This window comes from Suillus clintonianus (genome assembly GCF_016758775.1).
Source record: "Suillus clintonianus strain FC179 chromosome Unknown DEU56scaffold_181, whole genome shotgun sequence".
NCBI lineage: Eukaryota > Fungi > Basidiomycota > Agaricomycetes > Boletales > Suillaceae > Suillus > Suillus clintonianus.
The window spans coordinates 50,592-69,427 of record NW_024539405.1 but is presented as its reverse complement, the minus strand read 5'-3'; the positions used below and the strand labels follow the sequence as shown (position 1 = coordinate 69,427).

At 47.8% G+C, this 18,836-nt stretch overlaps 10 protein-coding genes across 10 annotated transcripts; 5 read left to right on the top strand and 5 right to left on the bottom strand.

Annotated features, from left to right (window-relative positions):
* Positions 1 to 1,191: 1,191 nt before the first annotated feature.
* On the bottom strand, positions 1,192 to 2,843 carry DEU56DRAFT_919789 (uncharacterized protein; the record flags this gene model as incomplete). The annotated part of the gene is made up of 8 exons (XM_041358331.1): positions 1,192 to 1,447; positions 1,495 to 1,640; positions 1,707 to 1,841; positions 1,899 to 2,034; positions 2,089 to 2,300; positions 2,350 to 2,464; positions 2,524 to 2,679; positions 2,740 to 2,843. The coding sequence occupies 8 exons, from the start codon at positions 2,841 to 2,843 to the stop codon at positions 1,192 to 1,194; spliced, it is 1,260 nt and encodes a 419-aa protein (XP_041201251.1).
* Positions 2,844 to 3,460: 617 nt separating this feature from the next.
* DEU56DRAFT_749226 (uncharacterized protein) lies at positions 3,461 to 4,477 on the top strand (the record flags this gene model as incomplete). The annotated part of the gene is made up of 1 exon (XM_041349420.1): positions 3,461 to 4,477. One exon carries the CDS (start codon positions 3,461 to 3,463, stop codon positions 4,475 to 4,477), a length of 1,017 nt encoding a protein of 338 aa, XP_041201250.1.
* A 1,478-nt stretch (positions 4,478 to 5,955) lies between these two features.
* DEU56DRAFT_749217 (uncharacterized protein) lies at positions 5,956 to 6,502 on the top strand (the record flags this gene model as incomplete). The annotated part of the gene is made up of 2 exons (XM_041349418.1): positions 5,956 to 6,294; positions 6,359 to 6,502. Coding segments are annotated over 2 exons (483 nt in total), but the record flags the coding sequence as incomplete, so codon positions are not given.
* Positions 6,503 to 6,571: 69 nt separating this feature from the next.
* On the top strand, positions 6,572 to 7,465 carry DEU56DRAFT_749264 (uncharacterized protein; the record flags this gene model as incomplete). Its single annotated transcript, XM_041349424.1, has 2 exons — positions 6,572 to 6,972; positions 7,021 to 7,465. 2 exons carry the CDS (start codon positions 6,572 to 6,574, stop codon positions 7,463 to 7,465), a joined length of 846 nt encoding a protein of 281 aa, XP_041201248.1.
* A 695-nt stretch (positions 7,466 to 8,160) lies between these two features.
* Positions 8,161 to 8,513, bottom strand: DEU56DRAFT_749252 (uncharacterized protein; the record flags this gene model as incomplete). Its single annotated transcript, XM_041349422.1, has 3 exons — positions 8,161 to 8,194; positions 8,249 to 8,398; positions 8,446 to 8,513. 3 exons carry the CDS (start codon positions 8,511 to 8,513, stop codon positions 8,161 to 8,163), a joined length of 252 nt encoding a protein of 83 aa, XP_041201247.1.
* Positions 8,514 to 9,003: 490 nt separating this feature from the next.
* Positions 9,004 to 10,300, top strand: DEU56DRAFT_762003 (uncharacterized protein; the record flags this gene model as incomplete). Its single annotated transcript, XM_041350615.1, has 3 exons — positions 9,004 to 9,642; positions 9,706 to 9,998; positions 10,078 to 10,300. The coding sequence occupies 3 exons, from the start codon at positions 9,004 to 9,006 to the stop codon at positions 10,298 to 10,300; spliced, it is 1,155 nt and encodes a 384-aa protein (XP_041201246.1).
* Positions 10,301 to 11,269: 969 nt separating this feature from the next.
* Positions 11,270 to 11,884, bottom strand: DEU56DRAFT_762002 (uncharacterized protein; the record flags this gene model as incomplete). Its single annotated transcript, XM_041350614.1, has 4 exons — positions 11,270 to 11,318; positions 11,378 to 11,494; positions 11,606 to 11,747; positions 11,779 to 11,884. The coding sequence occupies 4 exons, from the start codon at positions 11,882 to 11,884 to the stop codon at positions 11,270 to 11,272; spliced, it is 414 nt and encodes a 137-aa protein (XP_041201245.1).
* Positions 11,885 to 12,053: 169 nt separating this feature from the next.
* Positions 12,054 to 12,883, bottom strand: DEU56DRAFT_842566 (uncharacterized protein). Its single transcript, XM_041355044.1, has one exon. It carries the CDS (start codon positions 12,757 to 12,759, stop codon positions 12,235 to 12,237), a length of 525 nt encoding a protein of 174 aa, XP_041201244.1. The 5' UTR covers positions 12,760 to 12,883; the 3' UTR covers positions 12,054 to 12,234.
* DEU56DRAFT_842564 (WD40-repeat-containing domain protein) lies at positions 12,874 to 14,630 on the bottom strand. The gene is made up of 4 exons (XM_041355043.1): positions 14,205 to 14,630; positions 13,882 to 14,148; positions 13,469 to 13,827; positions 12,874 to 13,339 (listed from the first exon to the last, which is right to left on the bottom strand). Exons 1-4 carry the CDS (start codon positions 14,456 to 14,458, stop codon positions 13,266 to 13,268), a joined length of 954 nt encoding a protein of 317 aa, XP_041201243.1. The 5' UTR covers positions 14,459 to 14,630; the 3' UTR covers positions 12,874 to 13,265.
* Positions 14,631 to 15,782: 1,152 nt separating this feature from the next.
* On the top strand, positions 15,783 to 18,827 carry DEU56DRAFT_200189 (sulfate transporter family-domain-containing protein). Its single transcript, XM_041345037.1, has 10 exons — positions 15,783 to 15,979; positions 16,033 to 16,087; positions 16,140 to 16,222; positions 16,275 to 16,337; positions 16,386 to 16,678; positions 16,727 to 16,878; positions 16,935 to 17,189; positions 17,241 to 18,042; positions 18,101 to 18,182; positions 18,236 to 18,827. The coding sequence occupies exons 1-10, from the start codon at positions 15,863 to 15,865 to the stop codon at positions 18,569 to 18,571; spliced, it is 2,238 nt and encodes a 745-aa protein (XP_041201242.1). The 5' UTR covers positions 15,783 to 15,862; the 3' UTR covers positions 18,572 to 18,827.
* The last annotated feature ends 9 nt before the right edge of the window (positions 18,828 to 18,836 follow it).

Below are 18,836 nucleotides of genomic sequence, written 5' to 3'. Positions count from 1 at the left end.
GATCGTGAGCCTAAGTTCATTCGACCGTTCTTGAGTTGCAAGGGTGCCAAGCCTTGACCACCGCTCGCCACCTCCATTACACTTCTCTTTCCCCCGCCTCCCTCTCAAAACATCCATCAACGCCCCCACCGCCAATCTCCTCTCACCATCCTTCCCAGCCTTGTCCCTCCGACTAGGCCGACATGCGCTATCCCAGAAAGACAACAACAAAGAACACATGCCCCATGCTCATTCGCCATCGCCCACCACGCTCTCCTTCCTCATCCCGGTTTATCGCTGAAGACGACATACGAAGATGAAGACACATGCGCGCCAACTGTACGTGTGCGTAATCCATCAACATCCATCAACCCAAGAATCTTACACCCTGCCCCCACCGACGATCCGCAACACCAAGGCCTCCCCCACCATTACGCAAATTCCCAACAGGAGAGGAGCGCACTACAACAGTATGTCACTCAGCTGTGGGATACAACCACAGGGCAGCCAGTCGGTGAACCCTTGAAGGGGCACACTGATTGGGTTACCTCAGTCCGTTCTTGCCGGATGGCGCCCACATGGTGACTGGCTCAGACGATAGCACTGCCTGGCTGTAGGCGAGGCAGCTTGTGCAACCATAGTGCGCCAACTCAGTCAGATCATTCAGTGTCTGTAGCAGCCATCCATGTATTCCCAAATCTGTTATCACTCGCACACTTGTGCCCAACCCTGTTTCTTTATCGTGTCTGCAATCACACTGATCCCCGTTCGCATGGGGTGCGCCATCCTCTACTGTTCAACCCATTCCTTAAATGGCTCAGACGACATGGGCATTACATATGTAGAGAACTTGGCTCACACCAGAAAGGAGGCATCAAGCAGATAGCGCATCGGGGCTGAGCAAAGGCGAAGATAAATTATGCAATGGCTTTGTGAAGGAATGTCTTGCCAGTTTCTAACCAGAAGAGCAGCGAGGCGAGTCACAGTAATGAGTGCATCAACTTAAAATTACAGGGTAACTAGAGTACATCTGGCTATGAGCATGAGTCAGATGCAAGTGTGAATGTACATGGTAACGCAGATATGAGAGGGGGAAATTTCTGAATGTTGGATTGGAGTCAGTGGCGTCCCGTTCTCTTCTGCAGTGCACGTGTTGGCTGGGCTTGTGTCGGGGTTACCTGGTGTGCTGACTCGCTGTTATTAGGCACTGAATCAGGATGCGCATGAGCTGTAGGCAAAATGCATGTGTGGGAGAAAATTGATACCATTTGTGCCGTCCACACGGTTACTGGTCTCAGTCCGAACATTATCTTCGGCGCTGCGATGGTTGCCTCCGTTCCCTACATCAGGAGGATGCTCATCAGAATCAAAAAACCCGTCCATGTCATCTTCACTGTCGTCAAATGCGCCAGGTTGTACATCCCTCCTGGCCCTGGAGCGCCCATGTTGCCGGAGTCCGGGAGTCTCTCTGAGTATTTAGCTATATAAATAGATGATAATGAAAGAGCAGCTTACAACTTCCAAAGCCGGAGTGTTTCTTCTACCCATTCCTTGTTGCTGTTTCCTTCAAACATTTCGGCCACTTTATCATAGAGATCCACAAGGCTGAGATCTTCAATTTCCTGACACCACACAGTTGCGGAACTAAGCTGGAAGTACGCCTTAAAGAGGTAACGGTCAGTGCTCAGTGCTCAATGTAAGCGCGTGAATTTTATGCTCAGGCTTACCTGTACGGCTGCATATGCAATCGCTCGTGGTAGTGGTGACGACATTCCGTGAAGTCGGCCTTTGGGAGTCTTGGTACCTCTGCGAGCATTGGGGGACAGGGCGCTGGACGGTCCTGTGAATATATGACGGAAAACCTGCCCAAGTTTTGTGAAATGGTATTCAACCAACAAGAATGAGAAAAGAAAACATACGCGTTTGAGGTAATATCCCTGAAGGCAACCTCGACTTTTCCTGGCGGAATCAAACACAGACTGATCATACAGGAAAGCCGGAAGTTTTGCGGCCGTGATCTTGATTTGGCCTTCCCTCACCCTTTCCATAAAGGAGCTAAGGGTGTAACGTTTACACAAGATCAAATATAATAAAATGAGTGCAACGAACTGGGGATCTTGGTCAAACATATCCAACATCCGCATTGGGCACAACAGCCGCGCAGTCTGAGGATGATTCCATCCACGAGCCATCTTGCCTTGCTGCTTGACCAGAGGGGGATTGAACTGGTCAGACCCAGGGTTTTTAAGCATGTAGACCAGTCCCTCTCGCATTAGACTTCCAGTATCATCAGATCGGGCATCATTGGCTGCAGAGGAAAGCTGGCTAGCTGTTAGACACATTAAAATTGAGAATGATTTATTGCATTACCGCATGAATGAAGTTGTCCATTGCTGATGGAACTTTCTCAAATCCTGATATGACATCGCTAAACGTTGGCACAAGTTTCACAAGTGCGTCATATTGCTCGCATGACTTCTGGCGACTGCGCAGCAAAAATATCAGTGTGTGAACTAGGAGTAGCTCAGGCTGCTGCAGACTCACCTATTTACATTTTCACATTGACCTGGGGCACTATTCCCCTGCAATTCGGCAAACTCAGCTTCCATACCATCATATAAGACTTTCTCCAGCACGACAAATGGGTCAATTGCAAGAGGGAACCATCGAGCCGCTCGTAAATATGGTCCAATCGGACCGCTGTTTCATAGTGAGACAATGTATACTACCGTTTTGTCAAATGTACAATGCAGTACTTACATGATCTTTCTTTTGCGGCCAGCTTTCACACCAGAGTTTAGGTCCTCAAGTAAGTCTTGAAAATGGCTTGACGTTTCTAATGTGTTGGATGGTTCAGATGACATTGTGGGTTGGGTATGCGGATGCCCAGTCTCTGAATGATGGTCGGGTCACGGTGTTGAACAGATGATGGATGATTCGATGATCCGGCCAGGCCATACTCAGGCTATTGTCTCCAACCCATGACGTCACATCAAAACATTATCAAGGAGTCCCGGCCTCAGGCTATACTTCCGGTGCCCAGCTTCTGGTCTATGCTAGCACGGTACTATACCTGCTTGTTTTTGCTTTTGTTCTTCATGATCTTCACATGTAGGGGTTGCAGTCGAGAGTTTGACATTCGCAGGGCTCTCAGTAACCACAAACAATTTTGTTCGAGCAAAATAACCGATGCTGCTGCTACTTCTCTAGGAAAGAGAAGACGTGATCAAGAAGCTCAGCAAGCAGCAAAAGTACGTCGTCAGGAGGAAGAAGAAGCAGCACTCAGGGCTCGCCAGGAGATACATGAAAGCTTTGCTGAACCAGAGTCACTGCTAGCAGTACGTTCACTTGTTCTTCATGTGGATGTGAGTTTTGAGGTTTTGTCCAGGACTCACGCCGAACATCTCCAACACCCCCTGCATATCGTTCCTCAGGTTTACCAAACCGACACCGTCGCTTACCCAAAAGATTCCGTGATGATATGCCACCTATCCCCGTGGTAGAGCTGCCTTCAACCTTGGACGATGTGGATGCAGATCTGGTAGAACTCAATTCCCAGGTCCCAATTCCCAGCCAACCATTCATCATCACCCCACGAGATCACTATGGTCTCTATCGCCGATATGTGCATTCCCCACCATCATTCAGCCCTGATAATCTTACATCTGTGGCACATTTTGCTGATTCACCGACATTCATCAAGAGTCAAGACGACCTTAGGGCTCGACCTTGGTGGTCAGGATTCGGCGGATCCATACAGTCTGCTCAGACCCATTACTTCACTCCATTCCTCAATGCAACGACATTTCGTCTTATGCATTGGTTTTACAGCGGCTCCGTTACAAAATCTTTGCTTGAGTTGGATCGCCTTGTACAGGAAGTCCTTCTGGCAGAGGACTTCGACCAAGCCCATCTGAAAGAGTTTCGTGCCTTGAAGGAAAATCATCGCCTGGACAGCTATCAGGACGCCTCTGAAGACATTCATTCATCATTTTCTGCTTCAGATGGCTGGATGGAAACCAGTGTGAAGATCCATATTCCAGCCGATGGAGTCCAACATGCATCTGAGGACACAGCTCCAGAGTTCGATATTCCTGGCCTATTCTATCGACGGCCTCTCGAAGTCATTAAAGCGGCATTTCGTGAATCAGCTGCCGAACAGTTCCATCTCACCCCATTCGAAACATTTTATCAGCCCTCTGATGATGTCCCTGCAGAAAAGACCTACGGAGAAGTCTATAGTTCACCTGCAATGCTCGATGAACACGAGAAAATCTGTTCACAACCCCGAGAGGGCAACTGCACCCTTGAGACTGTAGTTGCAGCGGTGATGCTCTGGTCCGACTCAACTCATCTAGCAAGCTTTGGAACCGCTTCCCTGTGGCCTATTTATATGTTCCTGGGGAATCAATCAAAGTATGCGCGAGCTAAGCCAACAGCATTCGCAGCCCACCATCTAGCTTATATTCCCAAGGCATGTGCTCAATCCTTACTTTAATTTATTCTTGCCTAACGGATTTCTGACAGCTTACAGATGCTCTTCAAGACTCCTATCGACATATTTTCCAGAAAACCATGACTTCGGAAGTTCTGAGTCATTGTCGGCACGAGTTGATGCAAGCAATCTGGATGTTGCTCCTTGATGACGACTTCATGCATGCATACGAGTTTGGGTTAGTCATAGAATGTCTGGATGGGATCTTCCGCAGAGTATTCCCTCGTCTATTCACGTATGCAGCTGATTATCCGGAAAAGTAAGGATCATATAATTACCCAGTCTCAGTTTCATCTCAGTGCTGAATTTTTCCAGGACACTTCTTGCGTCAATCAAATTTCTTGCGCAGTGCCCGTGTCCAAGGTGTCTGATCCCCAAGATTCAGATCGGTGGCCTCGGAAGCAAGGCTGACAGACGCTGGCGGGAGAACAGGGTCCGTGAAGATGGCCATACAATATGGACCACGATCAGACAGGTTCGGGAGTGGTTGTATGTCAAGGGCACCAATATTACAAGTGTTTTTGTCAAGCGGATGCTTGTACCCAAGTCTCTCGTTCCAACTGTGGTACGTTGGTCACAGCATTTTTTTTACCTTCCTGATTCCAGATTTACTTAGAATGCATTCTCAACTCGGTTCGCACGCTTTGGGTTCAACTTCTACTCCATGTTCGTCCCGGATTTGCTCCATGAGTTTGAGTTGGGAGTTTGGAAGGCCACTTTTACACATCTGATCCGCATTCTTTACGCATATGGCCATGACACAATACAGGCGCTGAACAAACGGTACGAGTTCCTACTTAACTTAATAGAATTTCTTACATTGATTCATCGACAGCTATCGACAAGTTCCCACATTTGGCAGAGGTACAATCCGCAAATTCAGTGGAAACGCTTCTGGCATGAAGAAGCTGGCAGCGCGGGATTTCGAGGATCTTTTACAGGTACATTTCTGGACAGTGGTGCTGGTCGCGCAAAGTACTGATTGAGAGATTTGCTAGTGTGCCATTCCCGTATTTGACCGTCTCCTACCAGAACCATTCAATGCTCTTATCCTCGATCTCCTCTTTGAATTAGCCACCTGGCATGGATTGGCAAAGTTGCGCCTGCACACTGACACTACACTTTTGTTCCTCGACACATCAACTACTCGACTAGGCAAGATTTTGAGGTGTTTTGCCAGCGAAACAAAGGAGGCATTTGACACCCGAGATCTTCCAAGTGAAGAAGCAGCTCGCGGACGCCGCAAAGCACGAAAAGCTGCCCAAGGTCAACCCCAAAGTACGGAGAACTCAGCAAAACAACACCCTCAGGGTCGCTTGAAGCACAGGACGTTCAATCTGCAAACTTACAAGCTTCATGCGCTTGGTGACTATGTCAGTACTATCAAACAGTTTGGGACCACAGACAACTTTTCTACCATGTTGGTACGTATTGGCATGCTTCACTGTAGAAATTGGCTTGGCACTAATATTAGTTCATAGGGTGAACTCGAGCACAGGCGTGTCAAACGCTTTTATCCAAGAGTGAGCAAGTCTCGATTTACGTCTGGTATCGCAAAGCAACAGCAACGGGAGAGAATCCTCTTCAGGATGGCAGAGCGAATTCCTGTGGACAAGTCCAGAAAGAGGAAATCCATGGCACTGGGAAGCAGAGAGGTGATGAAAGCTGACGCTGCCAACATGCCATCCTTGCGCTTTGAAGATTCAGAACAACTACCATACACCGATCCTCGGGCGCACTACCATATTTCCAGTGGAGTACGCCACTACTTGAGACTTTCTCAATGGTTGGGGAAGAATGAAAGTGATCCTGCCTTCGTAGTGAGTACTGCTACTGACTTCAATTTGCATTTCACAATGCTCAGACACATTTTAAAAATTTTAGGGCTTTCTTCCCCGATTAAAAGATCATATCCTGGCACGATTACTAAAGCACAATTACGATGGCGATGAATCTCCCTTCTCCTCTGCTGAACGCAGCAGACTGACATTTATCAATGATCGTATCTATCGGCACAAGGTAATCTGAATTAATTACACTACCTATGATCTGCGACGAGATCAAGACTCACTCAACTCTCGAACGCATGCAGACATCATGGTCTTGTCTCACGAGGAAGACAACGACTCGGAGCCCAATGGTCATCCTTACTGGTATGCCAGAATTATTGGTGTTTTTCACGCACTTGTCCATTATCGGGATCTCACCACCAACTCGTCATCATATGATCCAGTGCAAGTTGACTTTGCATGGGTACGTTGGTTTGGCCGCGATCTCAGCCACCGTTCAGGCTGGAAAGTGAAACGGTTACATCGACTCGGCTTCATCCCTAGCGAAGATCCCGGAGCATTTGGGTTCATTGATCCCAAAAATATCATCCGGGGAATCCATCTTGTTCCAGCTTTTGCTTCTGGCCATACCTCGGAATATCTGCCGCCATCAATCATCCGTCATCCCTGTGACAAAGACGAAGACTGGACATATTTCTATCTCAATATGTGAGCATCATTACCGTGAGATATCTTCACTGCTGATACTTATAACAGTTTTGTCGATCGAGATATGCTCATGAGGTTTCGTGGGGGTGGTGTTGGTCATCGAACAACTCGCGAAGCCACAGATGGCTTTCTGGATGATCGCGATCCATTGGACGTACGTCATGCCAGCGCTGCAGTAGTCTCTGACGAGAACAAAGGTGCCGAGGGTGATGAAAGTAACACGGTTGACTATGTGGAAGGGTCTGCTACTCAAGGCAAAGCCATCGAGCTGGATGAAGGTGACTCGGACCAGCCTGACTCAGACAACGACGACTACGGCTACTCCGGAATTCAGCAGGAGATTGAAGGGGAGGATTTGAACGAAGATGAAGGTGACGGAGAGGACGATGAAGTCGTTGAAGGCAATGTCGGCGATGAGATTGACGACGAGCTGGGTGCAGAGGATGGTGAGGACAGTGATGAAGAACTACTAGAGGGTTTCAGCGAGTTCTGATGATGTACTAGTTAACACTTTAGAGTTAGTTCAAGTTTGTATGCCATTTTGCAGAATGTGCAGATTGATCACACAATCTCGGGATGCGCTATAGGTTTGAGTATGAGCTCTGCAGCTAGGTTTACTCAGCTGTCCTTGATACTCGTTGACTCTGACGCGGATGGTAGGTGCAAGTTGCAACTTGAACAGCACCAGCGGCTGTACAAGCTTTACATTTGTGCACGCACGCTAGTACAATCTTCTGCATTAACTCATGAGACTTGTTACAACTATACAATCTTCACACATTTCTTGTATCAGTTTTGCATCCGACACATTTCATCTATGAGCTTTACATTCAACACATGTCGTGTACACGCTTTACATTTAACACATATCTGCTAATGCTTGCACGACGCTTACAAACCTCGCACATTTCATATACCAGCTTTACATTCCACACATTTCATTTACGAGCTTTACATTCCACACATTTCGTGTACAAACTTTACATTCCATACATCTCTGCTAGTACTTGCATACATGCTACAAGCCCTACATACTTTCTGCAATTCTGTTCGGGGTTTGTATACCATACAAGGCAGCGACCGGCCGTGCATGCCAGCGGCACTTTTGTTGATGCACTAGTACTGGTTCTCCGAGTCCCAAGTACAAACACACAGAATCAATCTTGTACTCAATTTTCAATATCAGCTCTACCATGCGGTATATCCACCGTCAACAACAATGCTAGGAAATATGGACGTTAATATTTTCACATCTCGAACCAGAGATTTTACTCACTTGCTTCCCGTGCAAAAGCTCGATGAATCGGATGCCAGCCATGTCACAATTCCACGCAGCTCGTGAGGCTTGCCAAGCCTGTTCATGAAGCTTTGTTCTGACCATATAGCTTGAAGTTGCGGTTGCGCAGACAATACTGGTGCCACCATGCTAATAACTGATGCGTCAGAGGTTTTGGAACACAATACAGAACGTACGGTGTATCAATAAAACCTGGTGACAGCGAGTTCACCCTGATGTTCTTTTGTGCAAGTTCGCATGCCATACTGCGGGCCATCTGTATCACTGCGGCCTTGCCGGTATTGTATGGAAGTACTGGCGTGCCCTGCACGTGTAGTCAATAGCCCCACTCAATTACATTTTATTTCGCCCATTTTATTTTGTGCAAGCAATATATGATTGACAGACTGTGAGAGCACCACCGAAATGAAGCAAACCATAAGTATTTTATTATATATTTACAGGAGCGCAACACTAGCTGAGATTCGAATGTGCCGACACGGCACACACCGTGATCGCAGATGCGTGAACGAGCGTGCAAGTTCATCAGTGTGCTGCAGTCATGAATCATAACTGGTTCGCAGTGGACTTTTCCAACCGAAAACACGTACCTGCAAGTGCCAAATGTATTTGAGCAACTTCCCATTCACGATGGAAATGGACATGTCCTCCCCAACGCAGATTTCGAGTTGCCGCAGCCCCCTTCATCAAATCAGTATCACGGAAGGCACATCCAGCAGGCTGACACTCACCCCATGTCTTGTCCCAGCACCCCTGCACGTCAACCACATTTCTACACCGATCCAACATCTGGGCTTCGTCGATCACCTCGAAAAATGTGTCCCGAGGGCCTCTCATTCATCCCATCACAAAATGGCACCCCACAAAACCACGACCATCGATGGAACAACCACGGCCACACGATTTTCAGCCTACCATCAAATTTTTCAGATCAGGGTCATATCCTCTCCTCCGGAGATGGGGAGAATGACATACCTGAAGCTCCCACTATGCCAACAGTGACACCCGCAAAAACACCTGTGCGACGCATTCGAGCACGAGCTGCTCCGAAGACTCCAGGTAGTGCTACTCCTGTTCCAAAGCCAAAGTCAATGAGAGGGACAGGAAGTAAATCCGGCGAAGGGAACAGACGGACCTCTGGTAACTCGGACGATGAGATCTCAAAGCTCGCCGAGAGCCAGCTCGGTCGGGCAGGTCTTAAGCTTGAGCCAGAGGGACTTGGAGCTGCACCTGTAGAGACACCCGTGAAGCTGGAAGGTGCAACTTCAGGGAGAGCGTTTTCGGATGAAGATAAACTGAAAGCCGTGAAGTATATTACCTCTCCAGAAGTGTGGCCAACATTCAAGCTGACACAGACCACAACCTTCACATATGTAAGTGTGAAATTTGTTCGAGTCCGAGTGTGCTTGCTTACCAAAAGGTCCGAAACCATGCAGATAGCATGTGTCTTGCTAAAAGGCCGAGTCGACCATGCTCAAATTCGTAACTTCTGGCACAACCAAGCTTGGCCAAAGTACAAGGCTGTGCGAGAGCGCCAAGAGCACACTGGTGGAGGTGATGGAGATGAAGATGGAGAGGGAGATGAGCTTGACGGCGAGTGCGGGAATATTGTCGAAGATGATGTTGCACTAGATGGGACGAAGCGAAAACGCACATCAAAGAAAAAAGTGTCGAAGAAGGTACTGGATGAGTTTGAAGCTAGTGAAATTTTCAGAGCCATTGACGCTGTGTGAGTAATTATCATTTATTATTGGGAGAGGCTCCTGATAGTTCATCAGTGCTCGTAATGATACCACAGTGGTTCGCAGCCACGACATCAACTCGAGCGAGTCTATCTCAGATGATGAGACTCCACCGAAAAAACGAATGCATAAGTCAGCATCATTTGAGGCCAATGACATTTCCGATACCAGCACACTTCTTCGCGACATGATGGGAACTATGGGCGAGCGTCATAGACGGCAGGCAAAAGTCGACGAAACTAATCTAGAGGTTGCCAAACTCAACATGGAGGTCACGTTGAAGCAGTGAGAAGCGTGAGCAGGAGGAGTATGAGCAACGTCAGGCTGACATTCGAGCGAAGAGAGAAGAGGCACGACACAAGGCACAGCAGGAGGAGTGGCAACAGGCGAGTGAATTTTTGAATCATCCAAACCCTCTGATACAAGCTCGTGGCCAAAAAATGGCAGAGCGACTGACAGCAGAGGACACTAGTTCATAGAGTAGTCTACGAGATTCTTGCGACGTAAAAGACCTAGACGATATAAATCATCCTCGTTAGCATTTGCCCCTGTCATCTGCACTGGACCTTCGCCTCGAACTTCATGTACACCATGATCCTCCGTGCCATTAAATCCCTTGATAGTCATTGGGTCATCACCATTTTCCTCCAGTATATTATGAAGAATCATTGCTGCTTCAACCATTCGGAAGATGTCTGGCAAGTCAATTCCACTCATGCCACGGAGGAGCGGGAAACGGCCTTTCAAGCGCCCGAAAGCATGTTCAACAAATATCCGAAGTGAAGATAACTTCCTATTCCAATCCCACCGTCGCCTCGCCTCATCAGCATCGTTGGTAAGATCAAATTCGTTGAAAGGACGTATCGAGTACATTGTCAACGGGTAGCCTACAAGATCTCAGGTTAGCACATCACAATACAAGTTTCTGAGCAATGTACCTTTGTCGACTAGTATATATTCATGTTGCTGGAAGTAGGCTGCCTTTCGCCTCCATAAATGCGAATTTTTGAACACCCGACTATCCTGAACTGATCCTGGCCATCCAAAATCATACGACGTGAAAATTGCCCGATGGTCACAGGTTGCCTGTACGATGATCTAGCATTTGGTAGTTTAAATATTCAGCAGTATTAAAGCACAGAGACATACTGCATAAAATTTCTTGCGGCACCAATATGCAAACCCATTCTCTGTTGGTTTATTTTCGAGACGAATATAACTACCGTCGGCGATTCCAATACAACCAGGAAAACCCCACTCAGCCATTTCGCCAGAGAGAAACTGCCTCCGTTGCTCTCCTGGCCAAGCTAAATGAGCACTTCGGATATTCCGAATTGCCCGACAAACTCGATAGCAATAGACATACACTGAGCCCTCGGCAATGGACATGACACCAGCAGTTTTGAGTCCGCTCTCGGCACCCAGACGACACAAGAATGTTGCCAGTTGGTAGTAAACAGGGCGCTGAGGGCGGTTGCAAGTGCTAACAAAAATCGGGTCAGCGCATATCAAGTTGTGGACATGCCAGAAGGATTCCCTTCGCATTCTATTGGTAGTCAGTCTTCGAGAACAAATCAGCAAAAATTTGCGTTACCGAAACCAGGCTTTAAACTGCCTTTCACTAGCCTGTCCAAGCAGAATATTGAAGAAGTCCTCAGACTTAGGTTGGTTGTATTCTCCACGGATGCCATATTTCTTGCTTCGTGATTTCCGTCTATGGTCTGCTGCAAGGGCTGCTAGAGTGAGACCGAGAATTTCAGTCATCACCATCTTCTGCAGTTGCCAGCTGTGCAATTGCAAGGACTTCGAGCTGTTGTGCTGCTGATTGATGATACTTCAGTGACTTGCGTCCGAGACGTCGTAGACGTGCCATGATGTATGTATGCGATGTTTGAGGTGCTCGCAGTGAATGAAACTCCGCGACGACAGATATCCAGCAGGTCCAACATATTATTTTAATTATTTAGTCGTCTGGTTGTTCCCCACGGCGATATACACTCATTTACAGGAAAATAAAATGGGCGAAATAAAATGTAATTGAGTGGGGCTAATGATATGTAAGCGAGAACAGCGGAACTATTGTTACCTTCATAGCAACACTGCCAGCGATAGAGCCAAGGAGGATTATGCTTCCCGGTAGCTGGAACCGAACCATTTGCCTTGCGACAGCTTGAGCACTGAAGAATACCCCTTTGAGATTTACAGCATAAACCTCTCGTGAACTCATTGGGCTATGTTCTTGCAATCACATACAGAACGACGACACACCTCTTCGAGATCTTCTTCCGTATAATCCAAGCAATGTTTGGCGGCCCCAGTAATGCCTGCTGCTGCGACGCAAATATCCATCCTTCCCTCCTTTGTTGCAATTTCTTCTACCGTTTTGAGCAGTCGGTTCTGGTCGCGAACGTCAGCAGTCAAATATTCGAGTCGTCCTGCATTCCCAAGTTTTGCTACGGCTTGATGAGCCGCGTTCCAATCTTCACCTGGCTTCTCCGGAAGATCCAAACAATATACTGCACGCGAACCAGCCGTAGAGAGCGCTAGTGCGGCCTCGAGTCCAAGACCACGGTTGCCTCCGGTGACGATTGCAACTCGATCTGTCAATGCAAAATCTCCTAAGCCCTCTCTCTGGATCGCGGGCGTGGTGTGCAAGGAGGATAACCTGACTCCACTCTTGCGAATAGATGATATCTGCGAGAGTCGCAAGATTGCTAGGCTGGAGCAGCTGGCGATCGGCTTCAGCATGTTCAGCGTTACTTACCGTGGATATAGGAACTTAGATGAGCCATCCCGGGCCCTTGGGTATTTTATAGGCAATAATAGCGCCAGTCCATACGATAACATAAAGCTACTAATAGTGGGAATCAAAAGACGGCGACTTAAGAACCATCCATCAACGTTACCAATTTTTGGTATCGCGGTGCGGAGTTTCAGTGGGCTAGCTCCTCTAGTTTGAGTAGTTCCAGCGCCTCTCTCTTCTCGACAATATTCACCTAGTTCAATACGGGTGTTCTCAGTACCCCAATGGAAGTATGATTGCGATTCCATGCAAGACCGCTAGCTAGCCTGTCGAATAAAGATGGTCATGCAGATTGGAAACAGTATGATATGATTGATTTGTAGACTTCTTGACATTACATGATGTATCCCCTTGCTCGATCAACGAACATTTCCACGACTTAATCGACGATGTATGAGAGAAATGACCTAAAGATGTTAGATGGTGTGCGGTGTCGCCTTCCCACTCTCTCCTAACCACCATTAGCATTACCTTGCCACAAGCCGTATGCCTTCCCGGGGGTTGTTTGCCAGAGTCGGATTGTACCTGTCGCATGATACCTGTCAATATCGTCCTGGTCATTTTGTTCGAACAAGTCTTACCATCCTCTGAAAAGTAATGTAATCGACGCCGTATCAGATAAGACATCCTGGAGTTATGAGGTGGAAAACGCACCGCTGCCGCTTGCATATACTTCACCGTCAGGGCTGAACTCCACGCAATGGACAGGTCCGTGGTGACCCTTCAATATCTCCCTCTCCTCCCCATCCATTCCATGAACTCTGACCCACTCGTCACCTAGGTTGCCTGTGACAAACCGGTCTTGAAGAATAGGATGAACGGTTGCGGATGATGGCGAGTACGGCAAGTTGAGACTATGCGTTGGAGTACCACTAGGTAAAGCAGGTATAAATGCGACGGTTTTTCCCGATGTCACAACCAGACGCTTGGTTTGCGGTGAAAGTTCCATTGAAGTTATCGGATTAGGGAATGTCATAGTTGTAGTAAGTTTTTGTGTCCGCAGGTCCCACCATCTGTAAAACATTATCGTCAGTGGCGTTCTGTTATGGTTAGTCATTACAACAAACTTGATGATACCATCCTCGCCAGCCGATACACCAGTATGTTCTCCAACCCAAACGACGCTCTTCACAGTTCCGTCATGCGATGGTACGCCAAGATCTCCAAGAACATCGGCCTCCGCGTCTGGACGTCCAAGGTCAAATATTCTGACCTTCTTCTCTTGACCACCAGTAAGAAGGTGAGAACACGTTGGAGATGTGGCCACAGTTCGAACAATGTGATTGTGAGGAAAGGAGTGCAACACGTCTCCTGAATATGTGTCCCAGATTTTTCTTGGTTTCAATTAGCAAGGAAAAAAGCAAGGTGGCAATTGTGGCGGCAGACTCACGCAGTAAAGTCAGCGCTTCCCGATGCCGCTCGCGAGGCATCCGGCGAGAGCTTTGTGCTCCATACTGCTCCCTTGTGACCCAAAAACGTGCCTATCCAGTCTCCTGTCCATTCTCTAAGCATCGGGTTGCCATCTTTGCAGCTGGACACAAGAAGATAGGTGCCATCGTCTTGGAGTGGCGAAAAAGAAAGGTGAGTTACTGGGCGGGTATGTCCTGGTGCCACGAGAGGCACGGGCTTTGGATGAATAGACATAAATTGCTATCGTTACTGAAGGGTTCGTGATATCTGTTCGTGATACAGGCGCACTGCGCACTGGTCTTGACAACGACGCGAGTACAACGCAGTAAGGACAAAGCAAAACAGCACGTTACACGTGACCATTTACGGCAGAGGTACCGTTTATAGTTTCTCACTGCGTAGTACTGCACAACTTTCTAGCCAAGCTTTCAAGGGTCACTCAGGTTAGCGCACATAGGCGCACATCTCCCTCTAATTGACAATTGATATCAAATATTGAACCTGACCGATTAGCCTGTTTGTAACTTCCGCACCCCGCACACAGTATCAGAATCGAGATTATTGCGAACTTTCTTTCGACGGAGTACAATGGCAGCTTGCCAAGCAAGACAACCATGACAGTCATGTTGATACAGGAGTATCGTGGAGCATAGCCGATCCGACTTACTTGGACCAGCAGGTACTACACTCCATCACGTTATACCGACGTTATATTTACTTTGTCTTCCGACAGGGACATGTGGCCACTGTCATTCAATTGGATCTTCGGAGTTCCAGGAGAGGGTTTCTTTGACCACGGTGTGTATATGTCATTGGCTACTAAACGTTCTCTCACGCTGTCGGAAGTGACTTGAACAAAGGCGCATCTTACAAGGTATTCAGACCAAATGCCGAAGGCGGGTGCAGCTGCCATGATGTTGCACTACACGGAGAGGCGTGATATCGTTCTCAAATTTGAAACCAGGCTGAGTGACACGGTCTGCGCCGACTCCACGTCGTGGCAGAATTGGTGCCTAAAAATGTCACGTCAAATCTAAACACCCGCTCCGGCAGGCACAGTCAAGCACGCTCAAGCACGTAGGGAAGTATTTACAGAGCCCTGAATCACGCTATATACTACGTTTGATAGCACCATTTTGGATCACGACACGACAATCCCTGATATGATATTGTCATTCATTATAGAGGGGGCACGGATATTTTGCTTGCAATAAATATTTTTGTCACAATCGGGCCAACCCAACTTAGAACAGATGATGAATTTCAACTCAGCGCATATGATGGAGCCCTGCCGGAATCTTGCATACAGCCCTGTTTGAAGTAACTATCGTCAATTGGACCATCAATGGCGTGCTCAGTCGACATCGATGCCCAGTGGGTACGTAGGGGTGAAGGATTAATTTGGACTGACATCTATAAAATAGATATCCCAGAGCCCTTGCCATCAATTTATCCACTCTTCGGAACTTCATCACTGACTGTACAGCTAAAATACGTTTCAAACGTAATAACCTGTCTTTTTGAGCCAGTCCAGTGCCGCATTACCAGCTGCATTTGACGCCCAGCTACGCATAAATATCTACCCGAGGGTACATTCCCATTTGAGCCAACGTCCCCGTTTCTCTAACACCCTCAACCATGCTTGAGTCAGCAAAACGTGCTGGCAATAGGATCATTGGGCGTCCGGAGGAGACTGTAACCACAATCTCCACCGAAACCTATTTGAAGAGCCTTGTCAAAGACCCAAGGCATGAGGTACGAAATTCATATACTTCTCCATCCCATTCAATAGATCTCTGTTATTCCAGGTGGTGAATTACTTCACCAGTCTTTTCCCAATCCTTGGATGGATCACGCGATACAGTAAGAATATCATTACTATTTAAAATAATTCTACTCACTTGGATGTTTTCAGATTTTGGATGGCTTACTGGAGACCTCATTGCAGGTCTTACCGTAGGAATGGTGCTGGTCCCACAAGGGATGTCATATGCACAAGTATTAAATTCTGTATCAAATCTCTTGTTCGTTTATTCACAAGCCTTCGTAGCTTGCGACTCTTCCTCCTCAGTACGGTCTATATTCATCCTTCGTCGGCGTTCTTGTATACTGCGTACGTGCGCACTAATTTGGATAATTGCGATGCTAAATTTACTTCTAGTTCTTCGCGACTTCCAAGGATGTCTCTATCGGACCAGTGGCAGTTATGTCGCTAACCGTGGCTGAAATTATCAGTGCTGTAGATTCAGAGCATCCTGGTAAATGGGCTTCCCCCCTAATAGCCACAACATTGGCCTTTGTTTGTGGATTTATCGTGCTTGGGATTGGCCTCTTGCGCCTCGGATGGCTCGTCGAGTTCATACCCACACCAGCAGTCAGTGGGTTTATGACTGGATCTGCGATCAATATAGTTGCAGGTCAGGTTCCTGGCCTCATGGGTATCACCGGATTCAAGTAAGCGGTGTCATTTCAAGCGAAACGCAATTTTGTGACACTTTATAGTACTCGAGCTGCCACATACGAAGTTATCATCAACACACTCAAGGGACTCCCTGGTACGACTCTAGATGCGGCATGGGGTCTCACAGGCCTTTTTGCACTCTACGCAATTCGCATTATTTGTGATCAATTCTCCAAGCACTACCCCAATCGAAGTAAGCTGTGATCTGTATGGTCTTCTCTTGACAAGGCTCTTACGGTATTTGTTCAGGCCGACTTTTCTTTTTCATCTCAGTTACAAGAAATGCTTTTGTGGTGATAGTATTGACCCTCGCCGCTTGGCTGTATTGCCGAGACCATAAAACCGCCTCCGGTAAATACCCGATTAAAATATTGCAAACTGTCCCCGCAGGGTTCCAAAATGTGGGCCCCCCCGTTATCAACAGCGAGCTCGTCAATGCCCTCGCGCCACACATCCCTGTTGCCACCATAATCCTCCTTCTTGAGCACATCGCCATTGCCAAATGTAAGCCACTAATTATCTGACCGTCTAACCCTTTTAACACACTACTTGCAGCATTTGGACGGGTCAACTCATATAAGATCAACCCCAACCAAGAACTCATCGCTATAGGTGTCACTAACACGCTTGGCACTTTGTTCCACGCGTATCCCGCGACAGGATCGTTCTCCCGTTCTGCCTTGAAGTCGAAGTCGGGCGTGCGGACTCCTTTGGCTGGTGTTATCACTGCGATGGTCGTCGTCGTCGCTCTTTATGGCCTTACACCAGCGTTTTACTGGATTCCTAATGCTGGGCTTTCAGCAGTCATTATCCACGCGGTCGCTGATCTTGTCGCGTCACCTTCCCAAGCGTACTCTTACTGGCGCGTTTCTCCCCTCGAGTTTATTATTTGGTTGGCTGCAGTCCTGGTCACCGTCTTTTCGTCTATTGAGAATGGTATCTACACCTCTATCGCGGCATCGTTCGCCTTACTTTTGGTTCGCATCGCACACCCTAGAGGATATTTCGTTGGGAAGGTTACCCTCTCACGTAACTCAAGGGAGTCACGAGAAGTCTTCGTTCCGTTGCGCAAGGATGGCGTAACGAACCAATATATCAAGGTCCACCCTCCCGCTCCGGGTGTGATCGTATACCGCTTCGAAGAAAGCTACCTGTACCCCAACTGCTCTCTCGTCAACTCCGTCCTTGTCGATTATGTGAAGGAGAACATGAGACGTGGGATCGATTTCAGCTCGATCCGCTTGGCCGACCGCCCCTGGAACGATCCCGGACCAACTCGTGGCAACTCACAGGATGCGGAGGCAGCCAACAACGAAAGACCTGTTCTTCATGCCATTGTGCTAGACTTCTCTGGAGTGTAAGTTCTCTGGCCTCAGACTCCCTTACGAGTCAATTCACTTACTTCTTATTCACAGATCCCATATCGATACCACGGCTGTCCAAGCTCTCATAGACACACGGAACGAAGTCCAAAGATGGGCAAACCATCCTGTAGAGGTTAGTCATCTTGTGAACCCCGACGACGCTGCCTTTTTAATGCAACACTGCAGTTCCATTTTGCTACCATCCTGTCACCTTGGATCCGGCGTGCTCTTGTAGCCGCAGGTTTCGGTATTGGTACCCCAGCAAGCGATCTTCCTAACGAGATCGCTCCTGTTGTACCCTACCGTGGCGGTCGCCGTGAAAAATGGTGGGATGATGCCTCCAGCATCGAAGATATCGAGGCCCACGGCGAGACTCTTCCTCCTACTTCGGGGGAAGTGCCTATCGTCCCCATTGAAACCCCCTTCTTCCATTTCGATCTCACTAGCGCTGTCCGCGCCGCGGAGGCTGGTGTTGAGAAATCCGGCGAGAGAGCTGAAACTCCACCGGCGAAATATATTTAAGTGGTTTTAGTTGAAGGATTTAAGGTCTAACAACTTCACGGAAGTGTACTCGTTACAATATGTAAGGTCACACAGTATGTGTATATTTTAGGAGCTTGTAATATAGATCCGATGTACATAAATCTGAGGATGGCTGCGCACCTCGATATGTGCAAGTATTCCAACACGTCTAATTTTACTCAGGGACAACGCCGCGGTGCCATCACGTGTCACGGTGGACGTAGCCTATTACTTCGGTAGCGTGACTGAACAGACTACAATTTGC

What these genes read in the sequence shown, in the direction of transcription:
- DEU56DRAFT_842566 (XM_041355044.1), bottom strand. Translation starts at nt 12,759, where the DNA reads ATGCTGAAGCCGATCGCCAGCTGCTCCAGCCTAGCAATCTTGCGACTC.
- DEU56DRAFT_200189 (XM_041345037.1), top strand. Translation starts at nt 15,863, where the DNA reads ATGCTTGAGTCAGCAAAACGTGCTGGCAATAGGATCATTGGGCGTCCG. An exon ending in TCGGCGTTCTTGTATACTGC is followed by an intron (nt 16,338 to 16,385) that starts GTACGTGCGCAC and finishes ATTTACTTCTAG; the next exon opens with TTCTTCGCGACTTCCAAGGA. An exon ending in ATGGGTATCACCGGATTCAA is followed by an intron (nt 16,679 to 16,726) that starts GTAAGCGGTGTC and finishes GACACTTTATAG; the next exon opens with TACTCGAGCTGCCACATACG.
- DEU56DRAFT_842564 (XM_041355043.1), bottom strand. Translation starts at nt 14,458, where the DNA reads ATGTCTATTCATCCAAAGCCCGTGCCTCTCGTGGCACCAGGACATACC. An exon ending in GGCGAGGATGGTATCATCAA is followed by an intron (nt 13,828 to 13,881) that starts GTTTGTTGTAAT and finishes AATGTTTTACAG; the next exon opens with ATGGTGGGACCTGCGGACAC. An exon ending in AGTATATGCAAGCGGCAGCG is followed by an intron (nt 13,340 to 13,468) that starts GTGCGTTTTCCA and finishes ATCATGCGACAG; the next exon opens with GTACAATCCGACTCTGGCAA.